The sequence below is a fragment of the Diadema antillarum genome, unplaced genomic scaffold (assembly GCF_040938485.1).
Source record: "Diadema antillarum isolate AM-2024a unplaced genomic scaffold, OU_Dant_1.0 scf00000088, whole genome shotgun sequence".
Taxonomy (NCBI): domain Eukaryota; kingdom Metazoa; phylum Echinodermata; class Echinoidea; order Diadematoida; family Diadematidae; genus Diadema; species Diadema antillarum.
This window is the reverse complement of record NW_027270977.1, coordinates 1,079,280-1,095,065: the sequence shown is the minus strand read 5'-3', so window position 1 is coordinate 1,095,065 and position 15,786 is coordinate 1,079,280. Positions and strand designations below refer to the sequence as shown.

General features: G+C 37.9%; 1 protein-coding gene across 1 annotated transcript; it reads right to left on the bottom strand.

Moving 5' to 3' along the window:
• Positions 1 to 902: 902 nt before the first annotated feature.
• LOC139718092 (sialate:O-sulfotransferase 2-like) lies at positions 903 to 5,551 on the bottom strand. The gene is made up of 2 exons (XM_071629583.1): positions 5,470 to 5,551; positions 903 to 1,201 (listed from the first exon to the last, which is right to left on the bottom strand). The coding sequence occupies exons 1-2, from the start codon at positions 5,549 to 5,551 to the stop codon at positions 903 to 905; spliced, it is 381 nt and encodes a 126-aa protein (XP_071485684.1).
• Positions 5,552 to 15,786: the final 10,235 nt, after the last annotated feature.

The window sequence follows — 15,786 nt, the reverse complement described above, 5'->3', positions numbered from 1 at the left end:
TTATATATTCGTGGTTTATGCAAGTCAAACGACTCTGCGTTGAATTTACTTTGTATATTTCCTGCATCTTCATGATTATGTAACTTATGTATATTGATTTGCAGAAAATGAAGTATCTATCAAACAAACAAACAAACAATACGTGAAGGCTAACAGGAACTATACGATTGCCGAAATATCGTAATAACTTCCAGCATAGATCATGTAGATTATGATTAATGATAACCTCTAAAACGCTCGTAGTGCATGACATTGTGAACATTTGTTTGATTGTTTGTTTGTTTGGTTGGTTGGTTGTTTGTTTGTTTTTTCAGGCGCAAGAGCCAAAGCTATTTGTTGGACAAGGGTTATATTAGACAAGTTAGTGATACGATATTTGTCTCAAATACTTTCATACTGTATTTTCATTCTTTTTCTAACTGCAATGTGATAACCATTTGTATGTAAGCGTTCTCTGTGAATCATGTCGTTCATTCCAGTGATATTCAAATGGCCACTTCATAGAGAGAAAATGTATGCCACTTAACGTCCAATAATTCTTTTCTTTCTTTCTTTTTTTTGAGGGCTGGACCCCATCCATTTTTAACATAATCGCTAAAGATGGTCGTTTCCTGCTTTCAGTTATCTCTCTCATTTACTGGAGAAATATTTACTGTATTGTCATCTTATTCTAATGATTTGTATATGTTTCTTGTACAATAATTACATTGCCTATGTTTAGTAGGCTATATGTCTCCGTACGTGTGCATTAATTTGTCATAGCCTAATAATATTTCTCATTGCATTTGTCTGTCGTTTGCATCTTCGGAATTTGTGTTGAATTTGTATCTGCTGGAATGCAGAAATAACCCAAGCAAAACCAAACTATTGCACTGCCACGGCAGTTCATGTTGTTCCAAGCTCTAGAACTCACTCTGGTAGGTGGACATGGCGTTTGAGCCCCCACAGATCACCGACCTGTCCCCGGGACACGGGTATCGACAGCTGCTCTCTTCGAGACGCCCGAAGCTGGCGTAGTCGTCCGTTGCTGGTCCGCAGTAGCATTGGCTACCATGCGCTAGTCCCGCATACCTGTATCCTTGTGTGTTGCACCGGCTCACACATCGAACCGCCGTCATGCTTTTCGATGCGGAAAGCGGTCCGCTTAGAGCTGGAACTCTGGTATCGCTCCTTGCCACGTAACATCCTAGGTAATAGTTTTCTGTGAGAGAAACAAAAATCATGTCTGGTAACTTTTACAAACTTTTTGTGGCATGAATAGCAAGGAAATGCTGTCTCTATTAAAGACACGTACTCCTACTCTCTCTTTTTTTAAACCGTCATCTTTCGTCAGATGAGGCTAGCTGTTTACTTCACCTTCTTCTCAGTTTTCTATATTCTGTGAGAAAGGAAGCAAAAAGATTCCATGTAGTATTACGTACTTAGTGCAGATCAAAGGTTCTTGAAAAAAAAATGACGCAAGGGAAGTACTATAACGCCTCCCTGCTCACATCAAAATTAATTATTATTCAAGCAGATTCCAGCTTTGCGTGCAGACCTAGTGATTACATTATTTGATTCGAATATTTCATTTAGATAAGTAGTAGGCCTATACGTTTATAACGGGCTGGCATCACGGTTTCGACGTCGAGGGGGAAATTACTATTAAAAACAAAACAAAACAAAACAAAACAAAACAAAACAAAACAGGACTTTCCGAAAGTTCTGCTTCGTGCACTACCCTTGAACAACCAACACCCCCGGGTCCCCAACCGACCGCCCCCCCCCCCCCCTTACACACACACACACACACACACACACACACACACACACACGCACACACATACACACGTACACATACACACGCACGCACATTTGACGTTCAACGTCTCCTTCGACTGTAGCATTTGAGAGCGTGGCATATTGTTAAATCGTAGACATGATAACAAGCATAGAAAGAAAAGGACGCAAGGTACACAATTATATAATGGGCATTAAGGCTTATATTTTGCACTATTAGATATTTTTTCATGTTTCGAGGATACTGGAGAGTTTTAATTGTTTTGTGTGTAACTCGTCAAGGTGAATCTCCTCGTGTAAAATCACTTTGCTAATGTACCATGAAATTGATACTTTATCCGTCACGTAAACTGGTGTTTCTAAACGCAACAATTCTGCATTACAAATCAACTAGTCACAAATTTATGTTCAATTTTCATTGAATTCACATGGAGACATGCAATCTCGAATAACTCTGTATGTCATTATGATTATTGGGCTCCTATTTCGGAATGAAGTCTTTTAATATCATGACAAAATATTTGCTACAGGCCTACATGTATATTCTGCATAAATTTGATGAGCAATGTCAAAGACAATGCGACACAGTGTAGGATACAACGGGTGAGAACAGCTATCCTCTTGATGAAACACTCTTTATTGAATGTATGACGAGTGGTCGTATGTTTTCAGTGGTTGTGAGGCCTGCGTATACGAATGTTGGCATCAAGTCATTTGTATGGATGCAGTGCTTGGGAATGCTGTAGTTGTTTAGTTTCCCACGTTGCAGTGAACGCACAACGCTTTATTATGCATGGCTACCCACTCTTGACTTTGAATAGCACTATGTAATAATACATGATTGTAAACAGCACATACAATCTACACTGCACGGCGCAATTGCCGAACAGTGGGCGGAGGACGGGGAGTTCATTTCCCTTTGAAAACTTGTTCTGAGCGGAATAGACAGGGAGGTTTTTTTTTCTATATTTTTTTTTCTATAAAAACAAGGTGAATACAGTACTAAATTGTAATGTCAGATACACATTGTAGCCATTCATCGCCATGGAAATTAGTTCTAAACATCCTCACCTGGCCCGAAATATCGTATTTTGCGAAAACGATTTCTGCTCACCAAGCTCGCACCTGGTTCCAGAGCTAAAAGCTGTAATAAAAGACTGTGACATCATCACTCCGATACTATAATAATAGTCCAATAATATTAGAAGGTCCGAGGCCTCTCAAGTTACAGACGATTCAGTTGTGCAGTAAAGCATTGAGACTGCAAGTGTACATCAGAAGCAACAATCAATCTATCTATCTCCAAAACCACTGGACTCATACGCTTTCAGTGAAGTTTTATGTTCCTCGTGATTAATGACACTCTATTTATATAATATCTTGTAAGTAGAGAAGAGCTTTTGATACAGCAGAATATCATTTCCTAGTTATCATTGTCATATAAATTGGCTCTCTGCAGTACTTTGTCTGTAGTATATATATATTTTGGAATAGATCCATAAATCAAAAAATTTGTCAAAGTTGGCTGAGATATACGACGTCGGAGATAAAATTCAAATCTATCGCTGATAATATCTAGGCAGTTATTTTATATCTTATTCGTTCCTGGCGAGAAAATTAGATAAAAAGAAATACAAATGACAAAAATGGCGAAAGTATATCTGGAAGACGTAAGTCACCATTTGCACATGACGTAGCAGTGAAAACTGGAGATGTCCTGTTACCCCCCTATAGCCACACACATCTAACTTGTTGGTATCTTTTTTCCTTTCCAACAAAGAATCTGGTATATTTTTATCAGCTTCAGCCGGGAAATTAACCAGAATTATCAGTATGTTTATTACTACAGCGGGAATGTTACAAGAAAGTCTTGCCTCCGCAAAAGTAATGTTGTTTTGAATTCAGTGTCGATGTTCAAGGAAGACGCAACAAAACAACTCTGTTCATTGACGGCTAAAATCGATACGCTTATCAACATTGAATCGGTCGATCGATACCGTTTTCGTTTACTGTTCAGACGACAGGCGTTCAAACTAATGACATGATAAAGCTGTGCAAATGGATTTCTTTTACAGGAGATGTTTTCTCAACAGGAGAAACTGTTTCAAATAGTATCTGGCATTTCGGTCGTGGAATACTTGCAGTTACTTTTACTGCAAGCCGGGAGTTCAGTTTTCCGTTCACAAAATGGAATTCGCTCCAAAAATGCCATGAGCAGATTATTATAAGTTCACAGAAAAAAGAATGTAGGACTATGATTCGGTGTTGTTAATTGATTGTCATTCTACGACACATTATGATTTGGGTAGAGTTTATTCGCTTTACGAAAAAAAAAAAAGATGATAACCCCGAGAAGTTTTGCATTGTGTCATTTATTCAATTCAGTTCAATTCAGTTCAAGTGAGATTTTATTTCCAACGGCACATTTTTGTTGATACAAAGTCGAAGTAGCTGTAAAACGTCCGGTTCGCTCATCTATATGACATGTTCTAATATTCCAGGAATCTAATAGACGAGTTTGTGCATGTGAATGTGTTATGTGTCGTCATTTAAAATTGATTCCGCATTGGATGACACACAACTCCCTTCTCAATTCTACGCCCGACCGGAGTTACTTTTATCCGGCATGCAGATCTTTCCTCATGATAAAATGTTGTTGTTGATTTGTTTTTGTTTTTCTTCTATGAGAGAACATTCTTTAAGCAGGAAGGCTTTTAGGTTGTCGCGTTATGAATTATTATAACCTTGGGCATCAGAACAGTTTTATAGCTCGAGGACAGTATACTCCCGGTTAAATACGGGTTAGTGGTGGGGTTAGAGTTTAAAGATTGGAGTCAGGCTAAGGGTTAGGGTTAGGGTTAGAATTTAGACTACTTTAAGGGTCAGGGTCAGGATCTGGAGTAATTGTCTAGGAAGTTATAGAGGGTAGTTTTACTAGTGCCATAAGTTAGATGTTCCAGCATGGACTGCTGAGCATCATTATCAATACTACTATAATGTGTTATACCTATACAGTGTACATCTTATTATTTGAACATGTATTGATACATCGTCTGTACGACTATGTTATGTTGCAGGTATGTTATGTATGGACAAATGAATAGTAATGGTGTTAATAACGATAATAAAGGAATGAAATCACTACAAACGCAACCTTGTCTTATGCGTACATAAATAGGGCCTATTATACACATTTGGCACATAGCCAACGTGCATACAAGTAGGCCTAATTATTATAGATGATACGTAGACGGAAACATAATTGGCATTAGCACTGCACTACCAGTCATATAATTATGGAGATTCTACCTGTAATCCTACCGATCAGATTTCTTGCGTGTAGATATGAATATCTAAATATCTATTCCTCTGTACGCAAGTCTATATCGACGTCTCTTATTTTTAAGTATGCAGACATGTGCCATCACGTTTATTCGTATGGTGACATGAAAAAAATGTACATATTTATATCCAAATTCATGCTCAACTTGCGAATATATGCAGGATAGTGCGAATGTGTATTTTCACACCGAGAGACCTTCACCCGGGGTTCATAATCAACCCATGCATGATGTATCATGAACACACCTCTGCGCCGCTGGAAAAAAATCAAAATAAAATGCCATCCCATTAATTAATTCCTTGATCGATATAGAATGGATGGAAAGGGGAAAGTTTAGGGTCACTCACCGACAGACTGTGCATCGCAGACGATGAATAAAACCATCAAGAGTCCCAGCGAGTTGGCGGCAGCTCGGGAGAGGACAGCCATGTCTAACTGAAATGACATCGAACAATTAAGCGGAGACTGTGGGCGGGTGAAAAAGCAAACCTGTTGGGGAGATTGTTTGGCCCCGAAGAAGCACAATGTACTATAGTGTAGGTAAGGCTAACCACTGGTGCACATTATTGACGGAGACATTATAAATGGCGGATTTAAATCCTCGCCTCTCCTCCCCTCCCCTCCCCTCTCTCGCTCTCACCTTCTCTCTCTCTCTCTCTCTCTCCCTCCCCTCCCCCCCTCTCTCTCTCTCTCCCTCTCTCTCTCTCTCTCTCTCTCTCTCACTTCCTCTGTCTTCTTTAACCAGACAGATAATAAAGGATTGTTTGTTTTGTTTTGTTTTGTTTTGAAAGGGGCAAGGTTTGGTGGAAGCTTATGTCGTGTTTATGCATACCCCCGTTTTATCACTTGGTATTTTCTCTATTATGCCCTAAGATTGCCCGGTATTCAGAATTGGTATCCTAACCTTAAGTGCGCAGAGAGAAAACAAAGCAAGACAAACAATTACACGGTATGCAAACAAGAATGCCAATTTGTGCATGTGTGTGCATGTGAGGGTTTTGTATTGGCAGATCTAGGTAGCCTCGCTTTAAAGGTCCTATTCACCTTTGGGAACAGTGGTATTAAAAATTTTCAAGATATGACATTTAATGCATATGTGTATAGGTCTGTTGTACCAAAAGACATCTTATCATATAACATTTTTGCAATAAAAGTCTCATGCTAATGCTGGGTTTTTGTTTCATCTGCAAATGGTAAATTATGCCTTAAATGGTGATGTATTTAGGCCTATTTTTTTCTTATCTAAAGAAGACCTCCGGATGATTTTCAGACTTATCATTTAGAATGCCATACGTTTGAACACCTAACATTTGATATTAGTTATACTGGGTACAGAGTTAAATAATCTATAGTCATTGCGATAAGGAATGAGAATGCTTTAAAAATCAATAACAAATCACAGTCAACAAGGTTGATGTACAAGCTTCGCATAAGAATGCATGATTGGGTGCTCAAGGAAGCAGAACAAAAGAAGAAAGCATTCATAAATTCTACCCATTGCTACATTTATTTGCTGGAATATGTAAGTATCTTACGTCATCATCCTTGTTCAGTGTATTATGTTTTTGGTTATTAGAGTGTTGGTTTATCTGCTCGGGGACCACAATAGATTCCATGAATCCATACATGGTACTATTGATTTATGTACTACGTGATGTTGGATTATACAAATCGTCTGGAATGTCACTTTAAGTAAGGTAGGGCTGATTAAGAAGTTTACTTCGAAAACCACAGAATTAATGTGTCCCTGTTGTGTTATATTGCATTTCTACAGCTATCCTCTCAGAAAGCGCTCAAATTAGAAATTTAGGATTTTGGTGGCCCGAGAGAAAAATTTGGTGTCCCGAAAAGAATAATAAAAAACATTAAAAGTCCTTTCTTTTTTAATGAGTCAAATATTTAAGTTTTATGATAGTAAGAATTAGAAGGTGGACATATCTACTCATAAATAAACTTCAACAAACTTGCAACACTCACTCTCAGGCACTCATTCAGTCCTTTTCATCCATCCTTTAAACAAATTTAACTGCTAATTTCCGGCGCAAAAAGTTACGAATTTATTGACATACTTTTCAAAAAAATTTGGTGGCCCGAGACGACCAAACAAAAAAGTTAGTGTCGAGCCATGCTTTATCTATGTGACAGATAAAACTGGTGTGATGCAACGCGTTCAATTGTTTTGCCCGGATTACTGAGGCTGCTCCTTAACTCTGTCAGCCCCAACACACTTACATACAATGTCTATGGGAATTTAGGATCCCGATCATATCAAGCTTGGAATCATCAAGCTCTTAGTTCTTGTGATTCTGACTTACTGATTTCGTCCAATCATTGATGTCTTTCTGCTTGTCTCATTCGCAATCTATATATGACTTCCTCTAACCCCAGGTCAAATACCCGACGGAACTTGGAACCCATACGGCATGCTGTACACAAGGTCCCTTGCACGCAACACAAATCAAAGCAAAAGATCAGGTACTATCTTTCATTGTGGCAATTGAATCGTTATCAAATAACATAATGAGTCTTGTGCCGGAAATCATGACGGTAATACGGAGTCAAGGTACTATTCTTTCGATTGCATAGTATTTTGTTGATGTTATTTTGTATTTTAATTGTTCTTATTGTTCTACTGATATCCGTTGATTCCTAGCGTTCAAATGTGACGGACAATAATATCAAGACTCTACATAGAGACCCTTGGTTCTACGTTGTAAGCTGATAGCACCTTGCAGGATATGATGTGGGCGTAATTGATATTTTAACGATAATGACTGATACGATAGAAGTGACCAAAGACCAAATACATGATAAAATCAATTGATAGATATCTTGACAAGAAAATAATAAGAAGGATGAGAAGTAAGTTTTTTGCTTTGTCAATTTTCATTTTTGTTTGTTTGTTTGTTTGTTTGTTTGTTTGTTTGTTTGTTTTGGCCCAGACACGCAACTGTATAGATTTCTATAACTTCCACTAATTTATAACAAAATTGGCCTTGTAAAAAGTCAATGAAAGGGAGGTTTATGAAGGTGCGCATTAACGAACCTTGTAGGAATTAGGAACCTTATTTCAACTGCGGATTAACGACCCCCCCCCCCCCACACACACACACGCACACACATACATATACTTGTTTTTTACAATTTTCGGATAAACCGCGAACGTTCGGAATTTGGAACCTTATTTCATTTCAGGATGAATGAGCCTTGGGATTAACGAATTGTAACCCCTTTTGCAAAGAATGAATTATTTGCTTTTATCTCACGTGTCTCAGACCTTTTTTTGCCTTTTATTACGTGGTTCGTATAGGCACGAGAGAGTTTTAGTACTTTCTGTCTGTTGTTCTTGAAGAAGTGCGATGCTGGGTTTGTAAAGCTTGTGCGTATGTGTGTTTGTCTGAGTGATTGATCTATGTGTGTTCTGTTTGTATATAATGGTTCTATTACAGATGAAAGGAACCTCCGACATTGTCAAATTATGTGCTTTATGCAGGCTGGTCACCATTAGGTTTTCATTCATTTCATTTCATTTTTTGATATATTTTGGTATAATGAAAACTTCATTTTGTCATTAATCAAAGTATGTAAACACATAATCATAGGTTACTATACCTAACCAAAACGTCATTTTTATAAGAAAAAAAAATAGTTCTCTATGCATTACACACATTGCAAAATCAGTACAGCCTTGTAGTAAGTAGGGGAAGTACTGCTAACGGAATTACAATGCTGCGACTCCTGTGACCGTACCACAAACTAAGTTGTTGGAAATTGAGGGGACTGCTGAGAAATAGGGTTTGTAATTTGCAGTCCCAATTAATCAACGATTGATTAATGAACTAATAAAACTGAAGAAAATTGCATTGAATAAAAACAGCAAGAAAAGATAGACAAAAACGCATTCAAAAACGCGTAAACGAGGCATCTCTCTTAAAAATAACAGGATGGCGTGGAAAGAATAACAGGAAGATACTGAAGAGGACAGAAAAGAGGGTAAAGGAAGAGAAATTAAAGGGTCACTACCAAAGAATGGCAGGTACAAGATTTCATTTCATTCCATTCCATTCCATTCCATTTCATTCCATTTCATCTCATTTCATTTCATTTCATTTATTTCATTTTCATTTCCAACGAAGAATGTAAGAGTAAATCATATCATGCAAAAAGCAATGTACATATTCTACGTAAATATCGAAAGATAAACACACCAAAAATTCTGAAACCTCGATGCATGACATTTACTAAATGATTTTGAAAATATAAAAAATGAAGGGAAGCTAAGAAGCAGAGCGCGTAATACCCCTCAAAATCATAACTTATAAGGTCCCAAAAAAAAAAGTGTTACCGTGTATGAGGACAGAAACACATAACATATAAAGTGACAACATATCGGACATTATAATTGACGACAAAACTGAACACCCTACAAAGCATTTATTATGGTCACCTTCTTGCAGCAAGGGGTGGGGGGGGGGGTGAGAAGGAGTCATGAGTTGATTAAGTTTGAAACAGACCCTTCTGGACGTTGAAAGAAAATTGCAGATGAAAAGTAACAAATCTTCGCACAGAACTCTGCAATTCGGAGAGAGAATAATTATGCGCACTGGCTGGCATTAGAACTGAGTTGGACGAATTGTATTAATCAAACCATGGACCCTACTTAGGGTCCATGATCAAACTAATATTAAAGTCGAGAGGTAATAAACTAAAAAGTTTTGGATGATTGAAGATTTTAAAGCTGTTAATGATTCTCTCAATTTTGCTCAAGATCCGGTACAGGAATTTCACGGAAACAATAATCATTTCAGTCTAAATTAATTCTTAATGACGTACTAGTAATACTTGATGCAAATTCAGTATAGTCAATAAGGAGATTTCAAAATTTAGGGCAAGCAGATTTAAAAATAGAATGAGTGAGAATGGCTTTCCCCCATGACAACTGAAATTCGTTCTAATGACGCTTTGGATACTCATGATTTGACTTATGTTTTTGGAACATGTCGGAAAAAAAAAGAGACAGAGTTTGATATTCTATAGCTTGTACATAAATTGACCTAGGTCTTGTAAGTAATGACGGAATAGATCAATAATATTTAGTGTCTTATATTCAGAAAATAACATCTGTATGAGCTCTTCAAGAAGTGTGACAAATTATTCGCAGAGTTTTGTTTTGTTTTGTTTTGTTTTGTTTTGTTTTGTTTTGTTTTGTTTTGTTTTGTTTTGTCTGAAGGAGAAATTATAGTCTATTAAGATAATATTGAAGGCGTGTTACTCCATGCCAAAACACCATAATTTATGTAGGATGAAATCTATGTAGAATGTAACATTGTACACGTGAGGATGATGGAAAATCACATATTACTTTATTGATGACTCCTAAGTTTTATAATATAGTACAACAAACACAGCCAACATGAGGCTTCCAGGAATGTTTTATATCAATGGTTGATTCTCTTTTTTTTTTAATGTAGTTACCTGGTAGTGAGCACGATTTCCAGGATTGTGTCATCTAATGGAAATATCTGTGGGTAGACTATTGAATGAATTGCTAAAAATCATAAATTTTGTTTTCTGAAGGTTCAATGAAAATATATTTGCGCGAATCCAAGAAAGTACAGTCAAACCTGCCTTAGCGGCCACCTCTCTATAGCGGCCACCTGTCTATAGCGGCCACTGAAAAATCCCCCCGAGAGAAAAGCCGTGTTAAAGACCCTGTGTATAGCGGCCACCTGTCTAACGCGGCCAGCGGCCACAAATTTTGTTTTCCGCGGTAGATTTTAACCTGTCTATAGCGGCCAAAAACCCGATGCAGCCGTAGCCGAGCCGATAATTCAGGGTGTTTTTTCTGCTTTTTAGCCGTGCCAGTCATTTCTGGGCAACGTTCAGTGATCGCCACCGTTGCATTCATCACTTATTCAGTCACAATAATGCACTAGTGTTAAGCTTTCTTCATGACTGTGCACCGGCATTGTTCTATGCATGATCACACATACATATACATGTATATGTATACAACGATGATACATGTACATGTAGGCAATGCAAACAAAGTTGGATTACCTGTCTATAGCGGCCACCTGTCTATAACGGCCACTTTTCCCGTATCCCTTGGGTGGCCGCTATAGACAGGTTTGACTGTAAATTGTTAGTTTAGAGACTAACGTACGAAGACAAAATGTCCTATTCTGAGTGCGAAGGGGAAACGCAGGAGTCGTCTGCAAACGTTATAAATGGAATTTATAAATGTAACAGTACATAAGTTCAGCAAAGTGTAGACAGGGGATTGTCTTTTGAGATAATGACAAGGAAATACAGACTTGAAATCAGAGCTTACAGGGTGTAAAATTTCTGATAGGTAGGCCGAAGGGAATTTATTTGGGGGGAAAATATATTCATATCTTTAGAGTAAGAGTACTAAAACGCCTTTTATGTTGTTATCAAGAGAGTTTTAATATTCGTTCATTCATTTCATTCATTTCATTCATTTCATATTTCATATATATATATCCAAGCTCACATTGTTGTTTTACCCCTCCCCGTACACTGTCGAAGCACTAGCTAGCTCTTAAGATGCATTTTAGGAAGAAACTCCTCCTCCCAGCTGACGTGAGGGGGCATCCCCTCGAAACACTGCACCAAAAACCGGATACGTTCATATCATGCTATCGATATCAGTGTGTCGAGCTATCGATTGACTGCAGTTAGAATCTGATATATAGTCTAGTTTCAGTTTCCGGGAGGTACAGATTGCCACAGTAGTAACAAACGACACAACTTGCATGGCTGTATATTTTGCTGATTATTTTCTGTTTGAGTGATTTTTCGAAAATGTATGAAGAAAAAGAATATAATCTACTCTAAGGCGAGAACTTGTTTATGTTTTAATGAGATATGAAATGGCAATATGAAATTTGAATCACGCCTTAACATGTTTTTAGCGGAGAACACTCAAGGACAGGAATTATTTGCACACCACCGTTGACAATGTGTTATGTATTCTTTCGCCAAAACTCTTTATTGCCCACTATGTGATAACATTATTGTCTTGTCACAAAATGCAGACAACAAGGCAAGAAAATCACAATTCACTTTGGAGGAAATATATTATCAATAAGAATCATTACACTGTAAAAACATCGGTGTTAGATTTAACACCACGGGTGTTAAATCTAACACCGATCAAGCTTCAATAGAGGACCACACCCACAGGTGTTAAAAATGCACTGTGATGGTGTTGAAAAGTGTTCACCTGACACTTCGTGGTGTTAATTTGACACTGTACCTGGTGTTATTTTGACACTGTACTGGTGTTAATTCTAAAATGACACCACATGGCGTTGATTTGATATTTGTTGGTGTTAATATCAATGGTTTAACATCCGTCCAGCTTCAATAAGAGACCACACCAGCTGGTGTTACTTTGGTGTAAATTTATTTTCACATTTTTTCAAAAATCTAGTATTTTAATTTGAAATTCTTGATCGTCTTGCTTAAATTAAAAATCAACAAGAAGTGCAGTTACTAAGAAACTCTTCAAAAAAACAGTTTAAAATTTGGAAATGACACCCGGAGATGTTAATTTAACACCATAATGAGCGCCGAAAATTTAACACCAGCTCGGTGTTCACTATTTAACACCGGACTTTTTGCAGTGCAGGTACAATATAATGTAATATAATAAATGCAATGTGGTATGATAATCACGGAAATGAAAAAGAAAACATTCTTATCAAAGACGATAGTGACAAATATATATGAACATTATTATACTGGCATATTACATTAGCTGTAGATAGTGAGGAATTTCTTGATACAATGCAAAACGAAAAATAAATGATAATTATCCTGAGTGGACATGTACTTGATGTAAAGATAAATATATGTACATTCATTTGTCTATAATATTTGATTTAAGTTACGATTACTGAAAGCTGAGTAAGGATAGTAAATTCAGTTATTGGTATGTTTGACATGCAACTTGCATGATCGATGTTTAAACTATAAAATAAAATGCTGCAATTAAGTTTACCACGGGAAAGAGTACATTCAATCGGATGATATAAAATGATTTGAAGATTTATTTTTTTCAAGCAATAGGGTGTCTGTAACATATCTTTAACAGAAAAACATGGAGCATCACATATGACGTCCATACAGTCAAGTACGATTTGCAATTATGACCGCTAGTATTTTCTTCTCCCTGAAAATAATTATCCTTACAACCCGAGAGGAATTAAGCTGCATAGATTATCATCCTGTCATCTTTAACAGGGGCGGATCCAGGAATTCTGTAAAGGGGGGGGGGGGGGGCGTAACTATTATTTTTGGTGCCACTTCCGGGCTTCATTTCATTTTTTTTCTTTTTATTTCTTTTGTTTTTAACGATAAATAAAGGGGGGCTTGCGCCTCTTGCGCCCCCTTCTTGATCCGCCACTGTTTAATTTACCGCCTGTGAATTTCCATGCATATTGTTTGATGGAAAAGATGTGACACATTTGGTTAAAGGGATCGTACAGTCTTGGTTGAGACCTAATTTCAGGTTTCTAACATTTTTTGGTGAGATAATGAGAAACCTCTAATAAAATATGAAAGAGCATGTAATTTAATGAGGTATTCAACATTTATTTGATGAAAATAGGTTTGGAAATGGCTGAGATATCCCAAAAAAAAGAGCGATTCTAATAAAGTGTGGGACCCACACTTTATTACGATCGCTTTGTTTTACTTTGTTTTTGGATGTTTCAGTCATTCCAAACCTGATTTTCATCAAATAAACTTTGAATTCCTCTTAAAATGGTATGCTCTGTACTATATATCACAAGTGTTTTCTTGGTATCTCGCAAAAAGTGAAAAGCCCAATTCTCATCTCCACCGAGAACTGCGCAAAACCAGAAGAAAAAAAAATCGGGAGGTCTAAATGGGGTATAATATCGAGAAAAATGGGCAGTAAAGAGTGCGGTCTTCTCATGGAGTGAATCATGGAGAGAGGGATGGAAGCCAAAGCTCATAACACTGTGGGCAGACTGGTTGTCTCAGTGGTAGAACAGGACAGTGAATGAAGCCAGGAGGAAGGGAGATAGTCTGGTGTCCCTGAATGCGGTGCGAAAGATTCTGCCGGGAATTGATGATTAATTCGGTTCTATATAGGGGATATACTTGGAAGCGACAATTTGACACACGATAAAGTTTTGTAGAAGAACACGAAATGGCTTTTGGCTAATATTAAGGCCCTACCTAGCTACTAATTGTATATTTCCTTTACCATTCTTATGTTCACGTTGCCATATTCAAGAACCTTTCCCAATATCAGTTTCGTTTTCCTTTCTCTTTATATCATTTTTCTGTTGGGTTTTTTCTATCTTAATAACCGAATAGTATATGCACATTACTCTACAATTCAACGGTCGACCCAAAGTTGTTTTTATCATAGTTCAAGGAAGGAACTTGCAGACCATTCTGGGACAATGGTATTACGTCTTTCCAACCTTCGGGACTCTCTGGCGAGTTTTTCTTCTCTTCACTAGCTTCATCACTTGACTGGTCGGCAGCTTCACCCTTTACTTCGTCGTTCGCTGCTGTCCCTTCGACACTGACCGCCACACTGGCAGAGTTTTTCACTGCTCCGCTAGATTCCGCTGGCGGATCGGGAAGCACGATAATGTAATCGTTCAGCATACTGTTCTTCGATTCCTCCTCCTCCTGTTGAGGAAAGGGTGTGTCCTTGGCTTTGTCACCAACCCGCCTGGACTCGCAACTCTTAGGACTAAGGGGATTTTCATATTCCCCGCTATCTAGCCGATCCAGTTTAGCTCCCTCAACGGCAGCTGGTTTTATAGGTTCGAGATAGTTGCCGTCGTCCTGAGGTACATTTTGCACGTTGTAAGTTACGACGTTTTGGGTAAATTCGCGTCTGCGCTCGCCCTTATCCACGTCACTTAATTTCCTCTTCAGAAACTCAAGATGGCTACCTTCCGGCTGCGAGAAAGGAGTGGCTGGGTAGCGAATAGAATAGTACGTAGGGTCACGGTCAGTCTTTTGCTTTTGCCCTCTCGCGTGGATTAAAGGTCGGTCGCTCGTCGCTGCTCTGATGTTGCGTCCACGGACGGCGGCCAAGATGAAGATGACGATTAAGGAGACTAGAAGAAGTATCCCGAGAGAGCCGACTACGCCAATAAATGTCCAGTCTGAGATCGAAGTAAAACAGAGTACGAAGGATCAGTCTGAGAAAAAATGGTTATTAGCGCCTTATACTGAGGACACTTTACATGCCTTATATTTGTTTGATTTGTTTGATTTATTTTTCTTCTAACACAATTTCATACATAAATCAAGATTCTTTTCAGTAATTGTATGAGATGTCTTTGTTTATCCTATCAATTTTCTCAAATCAACCCTACCATTTGTTGTTGTTGGGTTTTTTAATCGCATTCGTTCGGTGAAAGAATAATGCGAAAACATATCTTTACAAGAAAGGCACATAGAGTAGTACACCCCCCCCCCCCACACACACACACACACACACACACACACAAATCATGTTATACAGATTGATGGGTGAACAGTTACGTGTATAGACTAGAAATATCGATTAAATAAATAGATCAGATAGACAGATACATACATAAGATACATAGATAGATAGATAGATAGATAGATAGGCAGAT

Bases quoted from the DNA above. Each gene is read 5' to 3' on its own strand.
- LOC139718092 (XM_071629583.1), bottom strand. From the start codon at position 5,551: ATGGCTGTCCTCTCCCGAGCTGCCGCCAACTCGCTGGGACTCTTGATG. The intron at 1,202-5,469 runs GTGAGTGACCCT...TTTCTCTCACAG, and splicing joins CTGCGATGCACAGTCTGTCG to AAAACTATTACCTAGGATGT.